At 39.8% G+C, this 26961-nt stretch overlaps 1 protein-coding gene across 1 annotated transcript in view; it reads right to left on the reverse strand.

The window, feature by feature from the left end:
* galnt18b (UDP-N-acetyl-alpha-D-galactosamine:polypeptide N-acetylgalactosaminyltransferase 18b) overlaps positions 1-26961 on the reverse strand; it is a 102849-nt gene that overhangs the window by 53368 nt on the left and 22520 nt on the right. Inside the window, exon 2 of the mRNA XM_036587242.1 lies at positions 1241-1436. Within this exon, the coding sequence (XP_036443135.1) occupies positions 1241-1436 (196 nt within the window). The remainder of the gene's footprint in view (positions 1-1240; positions 1437-26961) is intronic.

Genomic DNA, 26961 nt, shown 5'->3' on the forward strand with positions numbered 1-26961 from the left:
GTAAATAAACATTAGTGTTGTAGTGTCAAATCTGGTCTTGATCTCAAAACCAATTAACAGCCTCCATTTGGACACAGCCTTATTTTGGTCTCAGGGTAAAGAGGACTCAGAAACAGCCGAGTGTGATGTCTCCACCTGAGGTCATTAGAAATGGAACTTCTTTCTATCATTATTAAATATCAACAAAATCTTCAAACAGAATAAAACGGTTCATTTTCTACATCAGGAGTCTCAAAGTTCTGCCTGCGGTGCTCTGTGCCTGATCCATTCATGACACAATGGTAGATTTAACCTGTCAAAATTAAGAAATGAACAGAACAGGTGATCCTGAGAAAATTTTATAGAAGAAGGACAGAGAATAACCTCATCATAAGTTGCAAAGTTAGACTAAGACTGTAACATAATAATTAACATTTTAGACTATATATTACTGAATTTTATGTGTTGCAAAATCCACTATAAAATATAATATTATATATTTATCACATAATTAATGATAAAGTATTTACAATGAGCCACAAACAAATACAATTTTTTGCCTCTTTCATCTTTTTACTTTTATATTCTGAAAAAAAAGCTTAATCTGGTCTTGGTTTTGTCTCAATCTCTGCCACTCCTGGCCTCAATCCTGACATGGACTCAACTACTACAAAGTCTTGGTCATGACTCGAACTCGATGTGTTCAGGTCTTGGTCTTGACTCTGACTCGCCTCTAATGGTCTTGACTACAACACTAACAAACAGTGGTGTTTGTATTAGTCTGAACTCAGAACATCTGTTGTTTCCATGAGACCCATGATGTGATTTAATAAATGCATTTTCTCCTTTCTTTTATTTACATTTTTTCCTCAACCCAACAGATAAAAATGCACCCAACTGAAATGTATATGTTGCAACGTAAACATATGACTGTGAAAGCTAACAACAACAACTCTGGTCATCTTAAATAACTGCAATCAGCTTAAATAATTGACACTATGTAATAACTGTGACAATGTGGGACATTGTAGATTAGACTTCTGCAATAACGGCACTGTGAAAGCTGCAATAACGATTGACAAAACAATATATTTCTTGGTTACAGCGAACTAAACGCTGGAGACTTCCAGAGACGTTTTAAAGGCATCCTAATCAAAATCTACCATGAGGTCAATTAGCTCAAGGGCACTACAAGTCTAATTCTAGTGAAGATTTAAATATCAAATCATGTAAAAGCCCTCAAACCAAAGAGCTATCTTACCCTTCAGGTCTATAGTCCGGGATGGATCTGTCCATGGACAGCCGGTCGCTGAGGTAGCCGTTGTAGCCATAGTACTGGAACATCTTGAGGGCCACTCTCCTGCTCTCGGGACTCAGCTCTTGACCCCAGTGGCTGAACAGGGAGGAGTCAGCAAAAGATCTTTCTGCCTGATTGTCATCTCCTTTCAGCGGGGTCTCTGTCAGGGCCAGAAGAAAAGAGACGACACATTGATACACACGGCTGTTTAAGAGATTGCCTGCACAAAAATAATCCTCCTGACAGGGACAGAATGAGAGAAGTGGCACTGAGGAGGTGAAAGCAACTTGTAACATCAATCAATCATCAACAGTGATTCATGTCACTTCAGCTGTATTTTCCTACATTCATCCAGAGTTTCATAGCCATCAAATTCATACTGTATAATCTGGAATAATGTAGATCAGTCTCATAATAAAGCAGAGGACCCTGCATCGGTTTCAATATGATACTGTGATAAAAAAAAATCATCTTCTTGTTTAAAAAGAGATTTACAGTCACGACAAACCTTATGCAATGCGAATGGAACTTAAAAGCTCTAGCGAATATGATAAGAAGCAAGAAAATAATGAACATTTTAGATTATATATTATTAATTGTTATGTGTTGTAAAATACACTATAAAATATAATATTATTTATTAATCACATAATTAATGATAAAGTATTTACAATGAGCCACAAACAAATTAAATTTTTTCCCTTTTTCATCTTTTTACTTTCATATTCTGAAAAAAAAAAGAAGCTTAATCTGGTCTTGGTCTTGTCTCGGACTCGATGTGTTCAGGTCTTGGTCTTGACTCTGACTCGCCTCTAATGGTCTTGACTACAACACTAACAAACAGTGGTGTTTGTATTAGTCTGAACTCAGAACATCTGCTGTTTCCATGAGACCCTTGACGTGACTCAATAAATGCATTTTCTTCTTTCTTTTATTTACATTTCTTCCTCAACCCAACAGATAATAATGCACCCAATTGAAATGTGTATTATGTCTCTGCTATTATGAAAGCAACTTGTAAGATCGATCAATCATCAACAGTGATTCATGTCACTTCAGCTGTATTTTCCTACATTCATCCAGAGTTTCATGGCCATCAAATTCATACTGTATAATCTGGAATAATGTAGATCAGTCTCATAATAAAGCAGAGGACCCTGCATCAGTTTCAATATGATACTGTGATAAAAAAAAATCATCTTCTTGTTTAAAAAGAGATTTACAGTCATGACAAACCTTACGCAATGCGAATGGAACTTAAAAGCTCTAGCGAATATGATGAGAAGCAAGAAAATAACATCTGAGTTACCAAAACGCTGGAGCATTCTGCAGGAGATTGTTTACCTCTTAAAAGATTGGATTTAAACAGACTTCATTTTATGGCCCAAATAAAGCCTTCCACTATAACTCCCATAGGTCCACATTACATCTTGGGGCTATTATGTAATGGGAGCAGTCAAACTCCACAGTATACTGCGATATTAAACAAAGCTGCAAGTGAAATGATTACGATGGGGCAGGCTTGTATTTCACACACATGGCCGCATAATGATGAGTGCTCTCGTATCAGCTGTACTACACAGCTGCAGTCTCATCCCAAAGTACTGGAATGGCAAGGCCAATTCTTCTGTTTTTACTATACACTGCAGATATTTATTTGGGTTTGAGATCAAAGATGAATATGAGATGATAGATCAGAATTTCAGCTGTTATTTCCTGATATTTACAGCTGTGGTCCCACTTTAAAAAAAAAAAAAAACTATAAAAAAAAAACTATTCAGACATTAGATATTCACAAAGATGAATTTTATGATTTAAATCATAATCATACTTAAACCAAGACATTGATTGAGATAGCAATAAGCTAAACATATGGCTGTTGTCGGAAGAAAACCTCGTATCTCCAAAATGGTAACTTTACAGGAGAAGGAAAAAACATCCTTTACTTTTAATGTAAGTCAATGGAACCAGACTTTTTTCCGAGTCATTTTGGGCCGTTTCTTTGGGTCCATTCATCATGGAATTTACATACAATGTAAAGGGTAACAGGCATTTTCAAATTATGTCAAAAATTGAGAAACGACAAAAATGGAGATACAAGGTTTTCTTCCGACGGCAGCGATATACAAATCATCATTTAGAGTACTTTCTATTGGGAGGTGGAAATTCTGGGAAGTCTTTTGTTTTCAATGTTGTTCTTTAAAAGACCTTTTTGATTTCTTTTAAAGTGAATCTAAAAGATTTAGATTTATTATAAGTTTAATTTTTAAAAAGAAAAACACTACAGAAACACAAACAGTTCATAAGTGGAGACTTATTTCAGTCACAGAAGTACAGGCAGATGTAATGCAAACTAAGAAGCCTCAGTCCTCACACTGTTTTTCTCACATGCGCACTAAGCTCACTCTCACCAAAGTGAGACAGCATCCCTGTCCATCATGGCCACAGGGTGAGCAGTCAGATCACATTGTTTTGAAGTAAATATGTCCCAAAGAAAGAAAATCCGTTTGTAACTTTAATACTTGTCACTACTGAAACACATATTTCTGCAATTAAGTAAAAGTTTTGTGTTTGAATTAAAAATATCATGATTTTATAACTGTTCAAAGCTGTGTCTGCCAGTCATGTACTGGCTAGCGTTTCTGTCTTATGTTTAAAATTGTCACTACTGGAACAGTCAATACGGAAACATTTGGTAAAGTTTTGGTACCATTATGACTGTTTCAGTAGTGACAAACTGGAATGTTCAATCATCATATTAACACTCAAAGTAAAGGGATTTTAGTCTAAAGTCCAACTCTATAAAAAGTCTAAAAATTTCATAGAATGATCTATATGGACTTTTATTTTATATTATATTCATTGGCTGTAAATTTCAAAGTTATAGTGTAAAAAACGTAGAGGAATGCAATTCCTACACAAAACAGAAAGTGAAAATGTTTAATGCAGCACTTAACCTTTTTAACTCCTTGGAACGCACTTCATCATATTCTTTACTTCATAACTGTCATATTTTATAAGCTTCATTCAAAAGGTGGTATTAGATGAGAACTTTGTCTTCTTTCCAGTCAAATAGATGGGTGATGTAATTTTAAACCCTTATAATAAAAGAAGCCGAACTCATAACTTTTTATTTCTACTGAAAGTCGACACATTTTTTCATAAATCTGAGATATAAACTGGACCTCAGATGGCGTCTCTTCAGTGATCTGCACTGTAAAAATTCCTTTTATAAAAAAATACAAAGAGCATCTAAGATGTTTGGCTTTCAGCAGGAAATTGTAAGCATATAGCAATATGTGTATGATTATAAAACACATGTTCTGTTAATTTGAGGGGAACTTTTACAAAAAAAAAGTACAGTTATTTCATGCAGTTACAGAATAATTTGCCTTACGATTTGGGCATGTAAATTCAGGTGAAAACACCAAAATATACCTACAAGCATAAGTGGTAACTTATTGCTTCTCTTATTATGATCATACATTATTATTGCAGAGGTTTCTTTCAGTTATCATAAAGACAGGTTTATTAAGTCTTCAGTCCGTTTCTTTGTGGCTATAATGTTAGTAGTTATAAAGCAAACACACAAGCTATCGTTCTAACGAAAGTCTAAAGGCTGAAAAATCCAAATTTCTTATGACGTTAATTACAGATAGACGCGAACAAGCGAAGAAGCTCAAGTCTGCTGTTTTCTCACAAGAGCACTTAGCTTACGGCCTGAAGTTTCAGGCTGGTTTTGAGCTGCAGAGTCACATTCATTCTGCAACAAAAGGATATTAGACAACAAACGTGCAGACTTGAAAATTTACCGATGAAGCTGTATGTGCAAGACTGAGTGAGTGAAGCTGTGTTGCTTAATGAGTTGTGCTTTTTGCCAAACTACTGTGCTGTTCATCCGCAGCACGTCCTCATTGCTCTGTGCAATATAGAAGAAAATACACACACAGCTTGTTTCCAAACGCAGAGGCAACAAGCGTAAAGAGTGTTTGATTGCGTTTACTCGACACGGAGTCCAGGTCTCTACCAATGCATAACATCGAGACAGGGTACTGAGGATTTGACAGGTTGTGCTCAATACGTCATACTGAATTTGGCCAATCCACTAAGGCTGTGGGTGGGACACTGAGCTAGAAGCAGGTGTGCAGTTGTAAGATGTACATACAACTTAAACATAAGCTTTTTATCGTCAAGAACACAAGTTGAATAGCTGACTCTGATGATCAGAAAACATGACAAATACCAGGCTGATAATCAGTCGACCGTTATACAAAAGAGCCCGAAGCAGGAGCTGAAGCACCTGCCACTTTGCTTCTATTCTGAGTCAACAGGTTCTCTATTCTTTTCTAAGTACAAGGAAATTATTGTCTGTCAAAGTGATTGTATTGACTAGGTGCTACACGTGTGGCAAGCAGACATTAGGATGAAAAATGCCGGAGTGAGTGTGGCACTTACATTTCCAGAGAGGACTGAGAGAATATTGCACACTACAATGGGAAACTACTCACTCGAAAAATTTGGAGGGAATTCTGTTGAAATTTCATTAGTTTTTAGAACAGAAGATCATTAGGTCATTATGTTGGAGGCAAAGTGGATCACAAAATGGCAATCACTATCACGTATTTTGGGAATGCCCTATTGAAAAATACAGGCAGTGTATGCACAATGATGTGATGATTTTAGATACCCGTCCTTTCTTCAGAGTTGATATTGTATATCTATTCATGCATGTAGATGCATTCGTGACTATAGCTGCCAACACCTCCCTCAAACATTGTGATCGGTTTTACATAAATACATGTCAGGTTAAGGTCCTGCTTTTTAAGCATTTTTTACTTTGATGATTATATGAATGGACAGACCAATTGTGGCCATGTTGACTTCACTAAAACCTCCCACCATTCTTAAAGACCCAAATGTAAAGTCATGGTAATCGGTAATGTCCAAAAAAAAGAAAAAGAAAAAATGCTGTGTATTCCTTTATATAGAACCTCCTTGCCAAAAAAAAAACCGATCCTTTGGGCCACAAGAACCAATAATGGTACTATTATTTCTATTACAGCGAATACAACCTCTTTTTGTCTGTTTGCGCTGACAATATTTCATTTTGTTCGACCTTTCTGTTTGAACGTCTGCTGTGACCTTTCCTGTTCGGATAGCTTGGGACACTCGGCTGTGGAGGATGTGGATACAATAGCGTATCCTCCACCGTGCACCAGAAGGCTCTCAGCTAAGGGAAATCACATTCTTCTGGACCCCTGATACTTGAACATCAAACATATCTGCGGTAATGTATCCACATACTTCAGGTAGCAGACAAAAGAGAAGCTGGCATGTCCAAAATGGCTACATTCACTATCACCTGTATCACAAAAGCCAGCCAGGCTTCTTATTACAATGCAGGTGCGTATCCCACAAGAGAGCGTCACGCAGCAGCCAGAGCTTTCTTAAAAGCTACTGTTTATTTGAGCCGAGCACTTGATACCCTGCACAATGCAAGGCTGAAGGAGCTGATGGAGGGCAGATAGGCAACATGAGGAAGTGGCATTGTGGACAGCCAGTGAGCGGACATGGCCAAACAGTCAGCAGCGGGGAAAGTGAGAGCGCGCAGGTCAGCCACGGAGCACAAGCTGAATCAAAGAAGGCTCTGTTGGGTCCAGGATGCTGGAATGGGGTGCACTCCTTGCGTCGGCTCTGGATAAACACTGTCCCTTCCAGCACGGCTTCAGATTTATACAGCAGAAATGGGCTCCGTCAAGCTGCGCGCCCCTATGTCCTGCTACGCAGACTGGATAAAATGTAATTTCAGTATGTAAAGGGTTATGTGCCCTCTAACTAGCGCAAAAATAATCCTCCCTCATGCGTGAAGCTGTGTGTGTGATTTCATTACTTCTCATTTTATTCCCTCTAGTCTAAGGGGAGCTGGATAGCGCTTTCTAAGCAGTAATACCGCCACAAACCTGACCAGCGACCAGCAACACCGACAGCATGCAGTATGATGCTGAAAAATATCCGTAGGAAAGAAAAATGTGTAAACCATGCCCTTAATCATTTACAAACATGCTGCAATTAAATCAACGTCACCACTACGCTGCGTAGGGCTGTTGTGGAGCTAATTTGTCATGCGCCGAAAAACATTCGCAGTAGCCAGTGCAAAAAGTAACACAGCTGAGTAATTAAACATGTAAATGTTGGGGAGTGGTGCTCAGCAAATCTACGCCCTTAAAGCTATTCACACATTTAGCCTCTGTAAAATAATTGTTCTGACAGGAAGAGCAAAAAAAAAAAACATAATGACCGAGGGCAAAAGTGACCTTCAGCTTCTGTTAAAGACATAGTGACCTTCGTAAAACAGAGCTCAGCCAGTGCTGAAGGAGGGTCATATGTTTTACGATGTTTTCATATAAGCTCTCCTTCCTTTTTAGTCTCAGTGCTCTGAGGAGAGAAAACTCTTCCAAATGGTTTACTCCTAAATTGTTCAAGTATTTACTGCATGAAAACATCCATTACATCCTGATTCTGCCTACATTCATTTAAAAGAACTAGAACTAAACATTCTATTCTTGATTTAATTCAAATACAGTACTGTGCAGAAGCAGAAACCACGCTTTCATTTATTTCATTTCCAGTTGAAGAAGCCATTAAGTACAAGACAGCGTCAGGAAACAGTAGGAAACTTATATTTGACAGAAAATTACACAGAAGCCTCAATAACATATAAATATAACAGTATTTTTACAGTATTCAGTGTATCCGCCCTTCGCTTCTAGTCTTTTTGGGAGACTTGCCTCCAAAGTTGGTAATATTTTCTGCTCCTTATGATCTCAGTAATCCCAATTTCAAATTTAGACCGATCAGTTCATAAAGATAAGCTGACAGAAAGGATTGGCAGAAACACTTGTGGATGGTTTTTAGATCTGTAGCAAGAGTGGAGCTTGATTTTCTCTCAAAGATGAAAACAACTGGTGACAGTTTGGTGGTCTACCAGGTCTTGCGCGGTTGCTAGGAGCTCAAGTTTCTCTACATCATTTAAATGGTGCTATGGAACAACTGAAATTTGCGAGGAGGACCATGCCTGAAAATTCTCCTCATTCCAATCTAACACAAATAAATTCCCACTGAACATGTTTATGAGAAAACTGAAACATCTAAACATTAAGAAATAGCACAATAACAAGTTGTATAAAGCGAACAATTTATGGTAACTGTATCCAAGTCCAAGCACAACTTTCAAAGCCATAAAAATATCCAGTACGCCTGTCCTTCAAACTGTGTGCAGCATACTGCTGTCAAACGATTACCAAATTAGTCCAAAAGATCGTGACGACGATATGAAAACAAAACGAATAGTCTATTAATTGCAGAGCTTTTTCAGATTAGCACAGTCACATGCATTAGAGCTGAGCTGAGGCCTGACTGAGCCACACTGTAAATAAAGGTTTTTATTAATAAACTAGGTTTACTTTATTAATACAAATACAGGGTTCTTTATGACTGTATACATACATATACAGTCTTATTCTTACTGTATGACCCTTAAAAAATATGCAAGAATATTTTCCATAGACATAATTAAGCAATAAGCCGCGAGAGGCTGTGCGTTACTGCAATTCAATCATGGGGAAGAGGGTCATCATTGTATATTGTGGTCATTTCATGAACTTTTTAACTTTTTTTGTACAATAATGAACATATTATAACAGCATTGCTTAAGACAGAAACCTTCACTTTATAAGTACTTTTTGGTCACCAAATCACCAGCGTGAGTCTTACTTAGCACCAAAATAACACCCTTTTTCCCAATCCCAGCTCAAATGGTTCCCTACTCCCTACATAGTGCACTACATAGGATTTAAATACTGACTCCTGCACTCCAACAGTGCATAAAAAATAGTAATTTGGGATTCAGCCACATCCATACTCGACAAAGAGTGCACTATCTGGCTGTAGATACTCGAATTTCAAAAGTTCCATACCACACTAATGAATACAGAGCCGTTTGAGATTCAGCCTGGGTCTGGCAGATCTGACTGAAACAGACATTTGAAGCATGTAAGCAACTCAAGTGACATTCTTTAGCATTTATATTGTTGTTTTACAGTGAATCATATCATAAGCACTTTAATTAAAGCCGGTAATATTAATGCTAGCATGTTTGCTATCTTTTAGCCAGTTAGCTAGGTGACCAGCCTAGTTCTGGTTAAGAAAATAAGTTGTCAGCCCCGGAAAAACAGGTTCTTACTTCATCAGTACACTCAGTGGTTCCTGCGAGCAGCATGAGAGTCAAAGATCATTACATTAACAGCACAAGAATCGTTTGTGACGCCGCAGTGATGCAGAGTTCAGCTGCTGTGAGGTGGTCATAGGTGCGTGTACATCAAGCATTTACAATGGCTTTCGAATGAAGCTAAGCCAATCAGATTTTAGGACCAGAACTATCCGTTTTATAATTATCCATTTTTTAATCTAAAATCTCGACCTCACAGTGCCGGAGAACTTTAAGCCATGCATACATGCTGAAGTCACGGTCCGAACTCACAAATAAGTTATTCAACTGTTTTTTTCACTTATTTTCCTTTGACTTTCCCCCACTTCATGCAAGTGGATTATCTTATATCTAATCTCCTCAGAAATATCTCCTGAAAAATGAATAATTTATACTCTCCTAAAAAATAAATAACTCATATGGCCGTTTTGACTGGAAATTAAATAAAGAAAGAGCTGGCACTGTACAGTATTTCACCTTCTCTCATTGTGCCTCTCCACATTTCGTAGGGTCATTAACCAAGCTAGAGTGGCATATATCTTAGATGTAAAAGGTGATATGGGATAACAAGGACAAATCCATAGACTCCAATGACCCCCATTAGCCTTAAAGGCCTGCCTGCAGCCAACCATGATAATTTTAGGAATTACTACTATGTTCATTTGTATTCATCTGAGCAATCTTAGAGATGATCATTCATAAATGTAGTGTTGACGTTAAGTAATTAATTTGATGAATAATCTAAGAATTTAAGAACATATTAACTTAAGTCATAGCAACCAATACAGAGCCTGATATTTAAGTTCACAAAAAGTGCAGAATCCATTGAAGTAAGCATTACGCCAAAGGCACTTTTCAGCATTGGGGAAAATGTCTTTGGCTGGAGAGAAGAAAGGAAGGCACCACTCTTGAGCGGGAACACGTTAATTATGACAGAAATATAAGTCTTAAAGTTTTGAAATCTGTGCCTGAAGGCTTATTCGTATGACTGGTTGGAATGGTGATTAATTAGGTCTACAGAGACTGCTTCCTCAGGAGGAAGAGGAGACTCGGCTGTTTCGGTCAGGGGTTGCTTTTGTAGACTCTGTAACCTAGGCAGCGTGCCAGCGTGTTGTCCCAGAGGTTCTTTGTTGGTAAAGGAATTCCGTGCTTCCACAAGCATGTAGGCCAGCTATTACACACGTTCAGGAGCACAAAAGAGACACGTGAAGAGATTGTGAAGCGTTAGGAACACTTCAGTAGACACGGGAAACCATTATGACATGCAGTGAAATTTGTAAACGGACTGTCTATCAGTGCGTGTGATCATCACGTCTAAAACCATGTGACGTTCCAGTAGCACACGTTGCGTCGTAAAGTAGTTAAGGTATTAATCCAGCCTGATCCAGTACGCTTACAGCTGTATAGAAAAGCTTGAACACCTCAAATTACATGTTTTGTTGATTGTCTAAGTGAAAAAGTGCCACTCACAGTCCTGGTGCTGCTGCCCTGCACAGACACTATTTAATCACTGACAATGTTTCACCTGCCTCACTGTACACTGAGCTCTTCTTATCTTCATACTAACAGATCATCATTACAGGCTTCTAACTGTGGTTACTGATGTTCATGGATTTAACTTTTTAATTTAATTTAATTTAATTTTCTCTGTGATACGCTACTAACAGTAGTCGCTGGTTTTTACTGGTACATGAATTGTAAAATCATATTCTCTATTCACCCTTGTGTGGTGTTCAGGTCTGTGGGACCCATTTTAAATGTTTACCAAAAGAAAAAATGATGTGATTTATTATTATTTCACCCTCATATTTCATGTCCTTTGCTCATTTTATGTGAAAAACATATGAAATAACACATATTCAGTGTCTTCACTCTGTTCACCCCCACACATTTATATTACACATGCGGTGTTGGGTGAACCTGCGGGGAATAAAAGTGTGGAGGTGCTGTGTCCTTCACTCTGTTCTCCTCCTACATGGCCTGCTGTTAGTGTGTGTGTGTTTGTGTGTATCTGTGTGTATATGTATGTGTGTGTGTCTGTGAGGGTGGACAACATGGACAGGCTGCTGACTGGCTACAGCTGCTAAAGGAGAACCCTACGCTGGACACTTGTGATATTTTAAATCTGGTGTTTTTACATAAATTGTTGTGGCTGTATTGATGTAAAAACACAGTGTGGTGGGTCCACCAGACCACTGAGTAACAAACACATCAACACCACACAAGGGTTAATATTGCTCTTGTTGTGTTATTGTTTTGCTATCCAATGTCATCCAGAAGAGGATGTGTCCCCCTTTTGAGCTTATCTCAAGGTTTCTTCCTCTTGCTCTTGGAGAGTTTTTCCTTGCCATTGTAGCACTCGGCTTACTGGGTCTTGGACTGGATTTTCTTTATAGCTGTTTTGTGAAAATGCCTGTTGTAAAAAGCGCTATATAAATAAACTAAACTTGACTAAGCACACATTCTCTAAAGGGAACAAATTTTTTTTCTGTTAATTTTAGTGAACAATTAATGGTTTTTATGGTGAGTTTAACATATTCGAAAAAAATAAAACACTAAATATAAAATATGACATAACTTTTGCACAGACCAATTTTATGTTTTGTTTCTTCCCCAATATGATAATCATACCTAAGATCAACAAAGCACAATTTGACCAGGAGCAGCCAAACTTTTGCCTATGACTGTACGTGAGGATATCCTGTGTGCAGCACAGACCCCGTTAACAGAAAAATGTATTGCATCTTGTAACAAACATGTTTCCATGACAACATAAAACTAGCCTGTGAGGATGAACAAGGTGCAGTAATAAGAGGCCAGCTCTGCAAATGCACCGGGATTGGAACCAAACAAGAATAGTTTCAGAGATTCAGACAAAAGTTCATGCTACATACTTCAAACAATACATGCTCATACAAACAATACATACCGCAAAGAAAGGCAAGGTTAAAGTTTTCACAGATTTGCAGACTTTCACACAAACAAAAGCATGCACTCTTCTTGCTCAGAGGGTACGCTGATCAGAAAAGGCATGGAAGCTATGTGACAATGGAGAGCAAGAGATAGGAAAGAGGGCGAGAAAGGGCACTAAAGACGGCATCATACTCCTTATTCTTTTAGGATAAGGATACGGAAACCTGAGTACTGGCTGATATTTGATGGCCAACTATGCTATGCGTACTTCAGGCACTTCACGTCAACCAGCAAATTAAAGGTACCTAAACTGTTCAAACAAACGTTTTCCTACTCTACGAGAAGAAATTAATAGCCATCAACAAAACTTTTTTATTCAATTACAAAAAAGTGGGTGCAAAATTAGACTATTTAAAATAAAGGATTTAAAATAAAGGAACTGTAATTCAAGCTAATACTTAACTAGTTCTATGTTTACATTTAGCTACATGTGGCTTCTGTTGTTCAGCAAGGCACCAATTATTAACTTGTATAAAGTTGCTGTACTATTATGGTCCTTATAGCCTTTATAAATGTGGATCACAGTAGGGGTAACTTTTTGACTGAGCTGTCAAAAATAAAAACAGTTTATCTCCAAAACAGTAATTTTACAGGAGAAGGAAAAACCTTCTTAACTTAAAGTAAAGCAATTTTACTCCAAATCATTTTGGAGCATTTCTACTGGTCCATTCATTATGTAATTTTGGCACAATGTAAAGGACTGCTGCTGTGCTGAAAAAATTGAAATACACTTTTTTTTTGTTTGTTTTTTGTTTTGGGTTTTAGATATGAAGATATGAAGTAATCAGCCCAAACCTATAGAAAACAAACCTTACAAATGAATGTGACAACAAGCTTAAAAGACTGCTAACAGGCTGACAGTTTCCTCCACTAGTATTCAGATAAAGGCTTTAAGCTGAAATATCTACAGACTGATTAGTGTAAAACTATAATATACTGAGTGAAGAGTATGTTTCATGTACATCTTACAAGCTTCAAATATTAAAACTGTCATAAGTAATATTAAGCAATATATATCGACACCAGTGTAAATTAGCATTATGCAAGCAGACACAAGGGCTGCTTACAAAGTGAATACTTCTACATAAAATGCTGCAATTTAATAAAATGTTTAATATTATATGACAAAAAATACGAATTCATGAACTTCCTGGAATATTTCATGCTTTATGCTAGCTGTGCTAGTAGGATGTGGAGGGGACTGCAGTGGAAAAGTGCTGCTTCTTATGATATAAAACAGTTTCTAGTTGGGACAGGTGAATATTATTCATTTAAAGATACATATTACTACAGTGGCAAATACAGCTAAAGTCGCATCTTTAATTTTTAAGTTCTTTTTTTAGTCATCCAAAATAGCAAGAGCTAAAAAAAATGCATCCAGCAGGCTCGCAGTATGTACGTCATAAAATCACTACACCAATCAGCTACAGGGATCTAAATAAATCCAAACTTCAACCAGATGATTCCAATTCTGGCTGATTCCTATCATGCGCTCCTCGTTATCACATCACCTTCTTTACTGTTACAAGCAATTCTGTTATATTTTAGGCTGGTTAGTAGCTTTGCTACAGTCCATTTTGTCCATCTGAGATCTGATACAGCATTTTCGGCAGCTAACGGACCGATACCGATACTGGCTAGCAGATAGGTGCCATCTCTAAATCTCTAAAAGGTCACAAGATCACATTACACCCATTAATATTAAGAGCGGGTCATTTCTCATAGCCCTTCCATCAGTCTGCCTACTCCGCTTCCTTATCTGATAAATGTCTCTTCTTCTACCAGGTAATTAAGGCTCAAAACCCTCCCCACTCACTCACAGCACGTCGCTCTAGCAAACACAGGTGTGGTGCAGCATGGACTGCAGCTGATCATTAGGCTGCACTAACCAAGGCATACTCTGAATGGAAGCAAGTAAAAGCTAAAAGAACACAGCCATGTTAGTGTGGGGCTCACTAAGTGCTACGTTTTCTATTCTGAAATGGTCCCTAATGCAGATTCAGTCCATCGCAGTAAACAATCAGTGTCATTCTTGTCCTTTGAAATTTGTCCCGTGTGCAAAATGGTGCAAGCCTTTATTAGATTTTCTTTTCCCTTTCTCCCCTCTTTCTCCGAGCTGCAACCTTTAAATTGCTCAATATGTAGTCCATATCCTCAGTAATCCACAGAAGAGCCTGCAGACAAGCTGAGAAAATTCAAAGCATTACAAATGCGCCGTCTCACTTTTGGCACCAGGCTGGTATTTATCCAGAGAGCACTAACAGGTCTGAGACGGCTCCAGACACGTGTAGCTTTGTCGTGGTAGAGGTCGGGGTGTTTCAGGCAGGTGCAGGCTGGGTGGGCGCGCTGAACAGACACTAGCTTGGTGGGCTCGGCGGCTGCTCCGCTCAACACCACCAGCCAGCCTGGCTGTGAGCATGGCAGGAACATGCTGTTGGCTGCAAGTGGCCAAGAATGATCAAAATAGCCCTGTATGGTGCTAAATCACCTCCTACATGATCATATTAATAGCCTGAGCACAGTAACCCTTCCTTTTTCTGCTGTTCAGCACAAGGCACGGCAAGGGTACTGGCATTTTTCAAGTGTGCTGACAACTAATCATACCCTTTAATAGAAAGCTGTAAGGGGAATTTTAGGCCACTTTTTTTTCTAACGTTCTCTTCCTCGCTTCACCCTCAATCCTTGTATCTTCAAGACGTCTGAATTGTGAGTCATTTGATTAACTGTCACCTACCGGCTTGGGTTAAAAACAGCAACAGTGCTGACCCTCTCAGCTAAACCCCCCTGCTTACACTGCATAAGAGTTTCATTATCAGTTAGTCAGCACTACGAGAGAACAGCACTACAAATGGCTGCATGTATTGTATCATAAAAAAATTCAGTTAGGCTGATAAGTGGAAAATATGAGGGCTGTCACAAATATTCAATTATAAAAAAAACACTGATTACTAGTTACTTCTCAAATAATCAACAGTGATTAGGTAGTAATGTGTATGATGATACTGCAAATTTGAAAAATCGTAGTGGTCCTTCATACAGCAATGCTGCGTTCACATGTTGGCCGATGGCACCACAAGGCCACGCAAACGTTGGCACAGTATAAGAGTGGCAGACAACAATGGATGATTATCAGAGGCTGGCTTTGGCAGTGCATTTACCATATTGCTGTTTTGGATGAAAACCTTGTATCTCCAAGTTTTTCAGTTTCTGACATAAATTCAAAGTGCCTGTCGTCCTTTATACTGTGTGCAAATTTCATGATGAATGGACTAAAAGAAATGACCCAAAATGACTTAGAAGTAAAGTAAAGTAGGTTTTTTCCTCTTCCTGTAGTTACCATTTTGGAAATACAAGGTTTTCTTCTGACAACAGCGATATATTGTTTATTTAAGGTGGAAAAAGGTAGGAGAACGCTCTGTACTCTTTATATATTTATATTTCTAAGTTTGTCTGGAATTCAACAACAAGATATCTGGCATTCATGGCTCCCAAAAAATATTTACATCCAGCTCACTGCACCACTACTCTTGATGGAACATTCTGCCTATCAGTGCAGTTTGTGGAACGCCGTCACTGGCGGTGCCAGAATTTTGCATTGCAGCTCCATTGAAAACAATGAAATACCTGGTTTGCCATCACCCACTTACCACCAACATGTGAACATGGCATAACCCATTTATGAGTTTCTACTTCATTTTTTTACTACAAAATTAAGCTTTTTCTAATTTCTTTCCCCAATAATGTATTTTGGAATCTTTGAAAATCAATGCATGGTTTGTTACTGCTTAAAAATGGCTACAGTTTTTTTAAACTGTGATTACTCATGAAAGTGACAAAGTAATTGGGTTTTCAAATCCTCTAAATAATAAATGTTTCAGCGTCTAACACCTGATAATGACTCTGCAGCCAAACTACAAAGGCTCCACTCTGCATCGCTACATGTCAGTTCAGCTGTTGCGAATGAGCTCTGCAGCGTGCCGACACACGTATGCACGAGAGCACACACTGCACAACAGTTAACGGCCAATTAGCCTGTTTGGGGGTTGGGGAGGAGCGCATTCTCTCATAGCAGGCCGAGCAGTGAGGGGCTGAGTAGTGGGCCAGTCTTTAAGGCAGGCATTCTCTCATTAGAGCACATCAGTGGCTGACACATCTTCCTGACATTGTTCTCCATAAGCACATGTCTGGGACATGGGGTAGGCAAAGGGCTCTCTGGGCGGCTCTGAGTTGTATGTCCTACTGTATGAGTTTTTTCCTGAGGAGGGAAATGTGTAGTGGCAGAAGCTGGGAGTAACTCAGGACTTTGGTCCAGTTTCTTCTTATTAAAACAATAAAATCATAAATTCCTCTAAGATGATGGAGATTAAGGGCCCAATCCCATTTCACCCCTCGCCCCTACCACTTAGCCTTTAGCCCTCTGTTTTGCGCGTTCACGTCTAGGGGTAGGGTGTCCCAATTTTTGTTGAGATAGAGGGGGAGGGTGAAGTGTTAGGGCTACATGGCCTCCAAACGGAGGTTTTTCAGAGACTCCAACGGAGTGATATGAGAAAAAAAGAAAAACCGGCAAGATGACTGCGTGAGCTACCAAAGAAACCCACAAATGTGAGAATTTTCTCTGTTAAAAAATTACAATAACCACTGTACTATCTTAGTTTAATGTCGTTTCAATGTATCATGGTCGTTTTCTTCATAACAAGCATAAAAATCGCTAATAGCATGCTAATGTCTCGGTAGCTAGCTAGCTAACTTTCCCGTTCCACCTTAAATAGTCCAGAAAGTTTGATGGCTGAAGTGCCAGAATGTAACTGCTGCACCATTTAAGGTGAAATGGGGAAATTCGAACAAGAAGCTGGTGAATATCTGACTTCAGCTTCGTACCACCACAGAATTAGGGGTGGGCGATAATAAATAATTGTCCCCCTCTTTGAAGGCATATGATGCCCTAAATGTAACTAAAGCCCAGCAGCGAGGAGCTGAACTTTACCCTCCTCTGCTATCACTGAAGACGGGCCGGGTCGCCTACAGAGCAGCGCTAGTAGCTGTTTATGAAGTAATGTTTATTTATTTATTTATTTATTTATTTTTGAAGGTCCCATTTCGTAGGGCAAGATTTCAACCACTACCCCTTGTAACTTCTGAGGGATTAGGGTGACACTCGAAAACAAGGGGTTGGGGTTAAAAGAAGAAATGGGATTGGGCCTAAGTATCAAATATTTTCACCTCTCCTATCCTGAAAAAAAAATAATAATTAAATAAATAAATTAGAAAATGCTGGACTATATCAGTAGGTGGATCACGTATTTGCACACTGGTCAAAACAGCCTGGGCCAGATTCTTCCCTCATAAAACACTGGCAAGTCACTTAGGCCACTCTTTTTACTGCTTTACCGCTGTTGTTGTTATTTTTCTCTCCATTGACAACTGTGTTTCAGAGAGCTGTGCATCAATGCCTTGGGCTGAAGCTGTTCACAGCTTATAAAGGCACCACCTCCCCCTGATGATTTTTAGGATGTTATTCTTTAGTTTCATACGCTTTGAATATAATTTCTCCTGCAGGAGTTTTCTGCTTTCTGTGGAAATGGGGCAGCGGATGTGGCCTTTGTGTGGAGGGAAGAACCGACTGTAGGAAACAAATCAAAACATTTCAGCCAAGCCCTGCAGAGAGGCAACTCGCACAATGCACTCGCATATGAGAAGATGACAAAGAGAAAACACGGATGATAACGAACGCTATTTCTCACAGGCTCTTATACAAAACAGAAACGAGTTAAAAAATGTGTTGACATTTTGAAGTTCCTGCCTTCCAAACTGTGCTGCAGACCATCTAAATCTTCAGGGTATAAAATAAGACATATTGCCAATACAATTTTTTATCCAATGATTGTGACTGGGTGAATGTGTTCTGATTAGTGCCTGGATGTTCAATTTATTATGTCCGGTAGGCCTCTGTTCATCCATCATGTTTAATGTGTGCAGAGGCCAGCAAAACTGACCCGCTATGCATCAACAAATAGCAGGGAGCCTGTCAACCTGCAGTGGACAGAACATATTTAGTTCAATGAACTGAAAAAATACCAAGCCAAGATCCTTATGGCTCAACTACACTGATCAGGCATAACATTATGACCACCTCCTTTTTTCTGCGCTCATTGTCCATTTTATCAGCTCCACTTACTATATAGGTGCACTTTGTAGTTCTACAGTTACAGACTGTAGTCCATCTGTTTCTCTGCATACTTTGTTAGCCCCCTTTTACCCTGTTCTTCAGTGGTCAGGACCCCCACGGACCCTCACAGAGCAGGTACTATTTGGGTGGTGGATCATTCTCAGCACTGCAATAACACTGACGTGGTGGTGGTGTGTTAAGTGTGTGATGTGCTGGTACGAGTGGATCAGTCACATCAATGCTGCTGGAGTTTTTAAACACTGTGTCCACTCACTGTCCACTCTGTTAGACACTCCTACCCTGCCAGTCCACCTTGTAGATGTAAAGTCAGAGACGATAGCTCATCTGCTGCTGCACAGTTTGTGTTGGTCATCCTCTAGTCCTTCATCAGTGGTCACAGGACGCTGCCCACAGGACACTGTTGGCTGGATATTTTTGGTTGGTGGACTATTCTCAGTCCAGCAGTGACACTGAGGTTTTTAAAAACTCCAGCAGCACTGCTGTGTCTGATCCACTCAGACCAGCGCAACACACTAACACACCACCACCACGTCAGTGTTACTGCAGTGCTGAGAATGATCCACCACCCAAATAGTACCTGCTCTGTGAGGGTCCATGGGGGTCCTGACCACTGAAGAACAGGGTAAAAGGGGGCTAACAAAGTATGCAGAAAAACAGATGGACTACAGTCTGTAACTGTAGAACTACAAAGTGCACCTATATAGTAAGTGGAGCTGATAAAATGGACAATGAGCGCAGAAACAAGGAGGTGGTCATAATGTTATGCCTGATCGGTGTGCTCCTTTTCAGTTTAAAGACTAGCCTACAAAAGAAGCTGGAAATTCCTCAAAGCGTTCAGTTTGTGATTAAAGCTTTGATTACTCTGATAAGACGTACACGCCATGACCATTTCTTTCATTCCATTTCATTTGTTTTAAAAATGCCATCCATCTCAATCTCTCCGAATGAGACACTGCTGAGCCAAGCGACATTCTATCCGTGCAATTTAAAGCCGACCAGACAGAAATATCTGACAATAATGTGGACGTCAGTATAAGTGTCGCCTAAAGGTAAGTTATTCAGCGCTGTATAATTGTGCACGAAGGATGGTCCAGACTCATAAAACCCTACTGTTCTTTCCCTGCTTTTTAAATTAGATTACTGATTTGGTAAACAGATATTTCGCTCAAATTAGATCAAAAGACCCAAAGCAGTGTGATATTAAAACTCTCATTCTCACCCATTAGAGGAATAAACGGCCTTAAAAAGATGGGATTTGGGCTTGTGCCATTACAGCTGAACACGAGTTTTCACTGCAGCCTCTGCAAGGTGGATGATAATCGCATTATCTTGTATCATCATAACACCAAGGATAATATGAGCACAGGAGAACAGGAATAGGAAAGGGCTCTCTGCGTGGATAGTTTTTAGAGCTTAATGCCGTGCAGCCAGTCATAAAATCTTATAAGAAAGTAGGAGTATATGACTGTATACTTGAATAAACTGTATTGTTTAACTTCTGCCTCACTGTAGTTTTAGTTTCATGTTCTATTTTTATTTTAAAATTCCAGTCTTTTCTATTTTTTTTCTTCTTTCATATTTAATTTCATTAAAAACTGTATGAAAAAAATGCTGTGTGTTTGTAGACAGACCAGTCAGGTTAAACATTAGTTTCTGAATGCTGGATATTGGATGGATCTATGTGTGACAGAGCATGGAGGGTAATGACATTTTATTTAAAGCATGGTTCAAATATCGCCTTAGGAAAAACATCCAACTGATGATACGAATGATTAGATTTAATAACTGTCAGAGGAAACCATAAAATAACACTGAATGCCAATTTGTAAAATCATTAGTTAAACAGAGGAATGTACAGAGAATATTTCTGCTGCAGGCAATACCACTTCCAGCATACCAGCGTTTGGTAATTGGGTGGTCTACACAATCAATAATAACAGACAAAGCCTATTCCTTTCTTACTAAATATATCTTATTGAAGCCAGAAGGAAATGAGTCTCTTTAAATGAGGAATGCAAGACATGAGAGACGATAAATGAGACTGCATCAAGCTAATTTTGAAACTGAAGTCATAGGAAACATGCCGAAATATATAAGGTCAAAATCTAATTCTGAGCAGATCCTGATAATTCAAACTTCTGCCAGCTTCTCGCTTTCGGGGGGTCATATGTCATAACTTCCAAATGAATGTGAACCGCAGGGCCAAGAATGGGGCCTCTCATCACAGCAGTTATTTCAACCACCGCTGCTGTTCATAAATAATGCAAGACCAGGGACCATTTCTCCCTCTAGCAGAGAGGGGTGGTGGAAATCTGGTACAGGTCAGTCAGAGCTCTGAGATCGAGGCATCATCATATCTATGAAGAAAGCTTCTCGCTGAGCGCTGGGCTTTTGGCAATAGGTCACTTCAAAAGAAGTAGATTTGACTTGAGCTGCAGTCAGTCCTGTGCTTGAACTTGAGGAGAAGTACTTCCATAAAGTTTGGAGTAACACATTTTTCTTATCTGACACTAGTGGCAGATATACATACCCACCTACATGACCCACCTACATGACCACCTCCTTGTTTCTATGCTCATTGTCCATTTTATCAGCTCCACTTACTATATAGGTGCACTTTGTAGTTCTACAGTTACAGACTGTAGTCCATCTTTTTCTCTGCATACTTTGTTAGCCCCCTTTTACCCTGTTCTTCAGTGGTCAGGACCCCCATGGACCCTCACAGAGCAGCTATTATTTGGGTGGTGGATCATTCTCAGCACTGTAGTGACACTGATGTGGTGGTGGTGTGTTAGTGTCTGTTGTGCTGGTACAAGTGGATCAGACACAGCAGTGCTGCTGGAGTTTTTAAGCACTGTGTCCACTCACTGTCCACTCTATTAGACACACCTGCATTGTTGGTCCACCCTGTAGATGTAAAACCAGAGACCGTAGCTCATCTGCTGCTGCACAGTTTGTGTTGGTCATCCTCTAGTCCTTTATTGGTGGTCACAGGACGCTGCCCACAGGACACTGTTGGCTGGATATTTTTGGTTGGTGGACTATTCTCAGTCCAGCAGTGACACTGAGGTACTTAAAAACTCCAGCAGCACTGCTGTGTCTGATCCACTCAGACCAGCGCAACACACACTAACACACCACCACCACGTCAGTGTTACTGCAGTGCTGAGAATGATCCACCACCCAAATAGTACCTGCTCTGTGAGGGTCCATGGGGGTCCTGACCACTGAAGAACAGGGTAAAAGGGGGCTAACAAAGTATGCAGAGAAACAGATGGACTACAGTCTGTAACTGTAGAACTACAAAGTGCACCTATATAGTAAGTGGAGCTGATAAAATGGACAATGAGCGTAGAAACAAGGAGGTGGTCATAATGCTATGCCTGATCGGTGTATAGTTGACTATCCTAGGCCTGGAAGTGATAATTCCCTTCACTTCAATAGGCTATTTTCCAATCTTCTATAATTTCCCCTAGGGCTGGGCGATAAAACGATAATGATAATTATCGCGATTTAACTTTTCCTCCATAGAGCGATACGACATGTTCGATAAATGTTCAATATAATATACCATTCTCACACTCCCACGTTCAGCGAAAGCCTTGGAGGCGTTTTCGACTGCAAGGAAAGCGACACTACTCTGCTGTCGCCAGGAGAGGGCGAGTTTTTCTACATGATTAGAGAGGGGGCCACTATGGCAGGCAAATCCAGCCAAAAAAGAAATGAAAATTAAAACCATAAAAATGAAAATGCAAACCTCTTTTTGCCATTTCTTTTTCCAAACATCTGCGCAAATATCCTGCCAAAATTGAAAATGAAATGAAATGCCTACATTTGCATTTTCATTTTTCACATGAGCACGAGCCATTTGTGACAAAAATAAAAATAAATGCAAAACAGCTATTTGTCATTTCATTTTAGTCGTTATTCTGGTTTTTCATGGCCAAATCTAAAATGAAAAAGCTAATAGAGAAAAGAAAATCCAAGCTTCACTTTGGCTTTGGCTTTTCTTCATGAAATGCAGAATACGAGTCAAAACTGAAATCAAAATGCAGTGTTTACATTCTTATTTCTTTATCATAGCAATCGGCTGCATATCTGACAAAATGAAAATGAAAATGCAAAACTGATCAATCAACTGCAGAGTGACAGTTTGTGATTCAGTTTTCGGGGTGGACGCGCTTTAGGTGTCAGAATGAAAAGGCAAATGCAAACGAACATCAGCGCCACCTGCTGGACATTTACTTTTCATTTTCCACTTTTCGATTTCGTTTTCAAACTGACCAACATGCAAATATATGTTAATTAGCACTGGGCGGGGCTACGGGGTACATTTTAGGACATCCTCAGACCTCCGAGTCAGAACAGCATCATTCCTCAAGCTAAACGACTTTGAGTCTCGAGAAAAACCATCGTCATGACTCAGATCTGGTGAAACTGAACGTCAGCACAAACACCGTCAGACCAAACGGCCTCAGAGAAAAGGTATCAGACCAAACGCAGGCCTGGTCGAGCACATAGTGGTTTATATAACTTAGAAAACTATTATGTATCTCGATATAAATGCCAGCATAACATTTCCAGTTTTTTCTGACGTTCAGTTTCACCAGATCTGAGTCATGACGATGGTTTTTCTCGAGACTCAAAGTCGTTTAGCTTGAGGAATGATGCTGTTCTGACTCGGAGGTCTGAGGATGTCCTAAAATGTACCCCGTAGCCCCGCCTAGTGCTAATTAACATATATTTGCATGTTGGTCGGTTTGAAAACGAAATCGAAAAGTGGAAAATGAAAAGTAAATGTCCAGCAGGTGGCGCTGATGTTCGTTTGCATGTGCCTTTTCATTCTGACACCTAAAGCGCGTCCACCCCGAAAACTGAATCACAAACTGTCACTCTGCAGTTGATTGATCAGTTTTGCATTTTCATTTTCATTTTGTCAGATATGCAGCCGATTGCTATGATAAAGAAATAAGAATGTGAACACTGCATTTTGATTTCAGTTTTGACTCGTATTCTGCACTTCATGGAGAAAAGCCAAAGCCAAAGTGAAGCTTGGATTTTCTTTTCTCTATTAGCTTTTTCATTTTAGATTTGGCCATGAAAAACCAGAATAACGACTAAAATGAAATGACAAATAGCTGTTTTGCATTTATTTTTATTTTTGTCACAAATGGCTCGTGCTCATGTGAAAAATGAAAATGCAAATGTAGGCATTTCATTTCATTTTCAATTTTGGCAGGATATTTGCGCAGATGTTTGGAAAAAGAAATGGCAAAAAGAGGTTTGCATTTTCATTTTTATGGTTTTAATTTTCATTTCTTTTTTGGCTGGATTTGCCTCCCATAGGGCCACGAGTAAGATGAGTCTTTAGCAACGGCTGAAACGCAGAGTTATACATTCCCCGTTTGAGTGGAGCGACCGGCGACCTGTTCTCCTGTGACCGAGTGTGAGTGACGAGGTCAGTGGTGTAACTGTACTGTCCTACAGCGAACTCACCTCTTTCTGTACATCCTAACAAGCTTTAGCAGCGTTAAATCACAATCCTCACAACTACAGCGCTGTTACAGAGCTCGGACAGTCATATTTTAATACTAGTGCATTCCCAAGCAACGAAAGTGAAAGAAAGAAGTGGGTTCATGTAAATTACAGCCCTGATTTAAAGAAAGTAAACTGAGGAAGCTGTGAGGCACTGAAGAGCAGGAGAGCGCTATCTTTCCAGGCTAGCTGTTTTTAGCAGCTGGCTAACTTGAAGCAGCGCTCTGTCACTCCAAAACACGGAGAATTGATGATACTGTAGATCAAACACGACACAAAAGCACCGCTTTCAGTTTAAACGTTCCTAAAAGGAGGACTCTGTTTGTCTAGTGTTGATATTTTGCGGTTCACCACTTAAACTAGTACAATTGAATATCCAGTCGTCGCTAGCTGGTGTCTGAATACTGTGATGTCGTTTGTAGCGGGGTAGCCGAGCGCTCGGCACCAGCTAAAAATAATCTGTTTTCTTTCTTAAATTATGACTATTACAAAATAGCCGTGCTTTTCCAGCTCACCAGACACTCTCTCCCACTCTCCCATGACAGATCTGTGAAATGTTCCACTGTTTGAGTGTTTGTCGTGTTCCGACCATAAAGGATGGTTTAAAACAGCAATTAACCACCCAGGAGCAAAAATCAGCCTTCAAACTTGAAAGAAATAATGATTTGACATTTATTATGGTATGTATCGATATCGAACGATATGAATTTTGTTTATCGTGATAACATTTTTGGCCATATCGCCCAGCTCTAATTTCCCCATAACTTAAATGAGCGGGCTAGAAGGTCTCAGGCTTCCAGGCTGACCTTCAGAAGGAGTAGAGGGCCTATTCTAGTAAAAGCTATTCTTTCACCTCAAACAGTCTATCTAAGTCAAACTTGAAAAGAGCAGGAAATCACAGCCATCTAAATGAGCCTTCCACCTCTATCCCAATTGCACATGGGACTTGAAAGAAACGCCCTGGTGGCTCTGGAAATTCTTGTGATGAGACCCAACAGAGCTCCCATTTTCCCAGATGAAAACTCCCGCCTTCACCAATGAGTCCTGGATCTCCACTTTGGGAGGCTATTAGCTCTGTAATCAGATGTGACGGTGGCTTCGACAGATGAGTGGTCACAGATAGGCAAGGCTGAGGTTTTTTTGTAGGCTGAGGCCTCTTCTGAGATTGGGTTCTTTAGGAATCCCCCTCAACACAGACAAGCTGCTTAGCCTTGTCCACATGAACAACAAACAGCCAGCATCTCAGTCCGTTAACAAACAGAAGCAGCGGGCTCTTACTGCAGCACGAGACTGCTTTAGGTGTAAGTCACATTCGGTCTGCATAGATTGTTCATACAAATGCTCTTCCCTCCACAGTGTTTTCACCCCTAAAATATTTATGACAGGATAAAAGCTTGTGAGCTTATGATAAATAGGCTTCCCATCATTTTGGCGAGAGCTTTTCTTTTTTTTCTTTCCTGCAGAAAAGTTCCTCCGGCAGCCCTGTGACAGTTTCAGCAGCACCTGCGCATGTTTCATTTCAGCACATCACAAAGGCTGCCTCTGCTGATGGCACAACAGATTGGTTGCCTATTAGCACACATGAAAGCGGCTGCGTTAGCTTGGGTGTGGAGGTGTCTCATAAACAGGATTATTATAGGAGAACAAAGACTTCGTGTTTATGCTAAATTACCCCTGTGTGTCGGAAAAGAAAAACAGGGGTCTCAGCATAAAGATTGAGGAATCACTCATTCCAGTAAACGTTTAATGAAGAAGCACTAGAGTCAGAGAAAGAGAAAAATCCATGTGACACAAATTAAATGTGAAATGGACTGACTGAACAGGAGCGGCGGAGGATCAGCAGGCTAAGTTCCAATCGTGAGCTTGCGGGCAAGCAATTACAAATGGGCTCGAAACACTATGTGGCAACAATTTAGGACAGTGATACAGCTGGATGGCTTAAGTGCTGAAGGAAGAAACTGAGTTTCAACACTGTCTTAATGGCCATAATATATAGCATGCACCATGCATCACACACCAGTCATGCCCCGGCCCAGACCACATCAATCAAACAGCTAGAGAGTCTAATTAATAACATCACCTGGCTAAGATTAACTGACTGCCACGCTGAAAGAGATGAACAGGAGTTTGGGCCTTATCATCAGCTTGCAGATGCAACGTGAGCGTACATGAAAGAGGAGTTCATACAGCCTCTATTCACCAATGATTCGGGTCGTTTGGGGGTCAGGAAGGGACGGCTCCTGCTGCTCCATATGCCAGAGTGACAAAAACCTCTGCCTGCTGGCTACATTTTCACAGCTCTGTGCTTTCTTATCCGGCCTGTTTCCCAGATATCGTACATTGTCTCCATGAAAGATGTCTCACAAACCAGCCATTTAGCACTTTGAAAAGTAAATGTACAGTGTGCCTTTGAGCTTTTCAGTCCACCAAGGCTCTGCACAATGCTTTCAACGCTGCTCACAGCTGAGCCTTTTTTGTTCTATTCTGTATACACAGTGGAGGAGATAGGAGATGGCACAGTTATGACATCTGACACGTTGTCATTAGAGATGTACCGATCCCAGTTTTGCTCTTCTGATACCGATTCCGATACCTGAACTCTGGGTGTCGAGTACTGATCCGATATCAGTGCTTTTTTTTATTTTATTTAAACTCTGTACACCTCATTGTGTCTAACACAAAGAGATGTAACTAGAGCTAAAGAGTAATGAAAATGAAAACATA

The sequence above is a fragment of the Colossoma macropomum genome, unplaced genomic scaffold (genome assembly GCF_904425465.1).
Source record: "Colossoma macropomum unplaced genomic scaffold, Colossoma_macropomum, whole genome shotgun sequence".
NCBI lineage: Eukaryota > Metazoa > Chordata > Actinopteri > Characiformes > Serrasalmidae > Colossoma > Colossoma macropomum.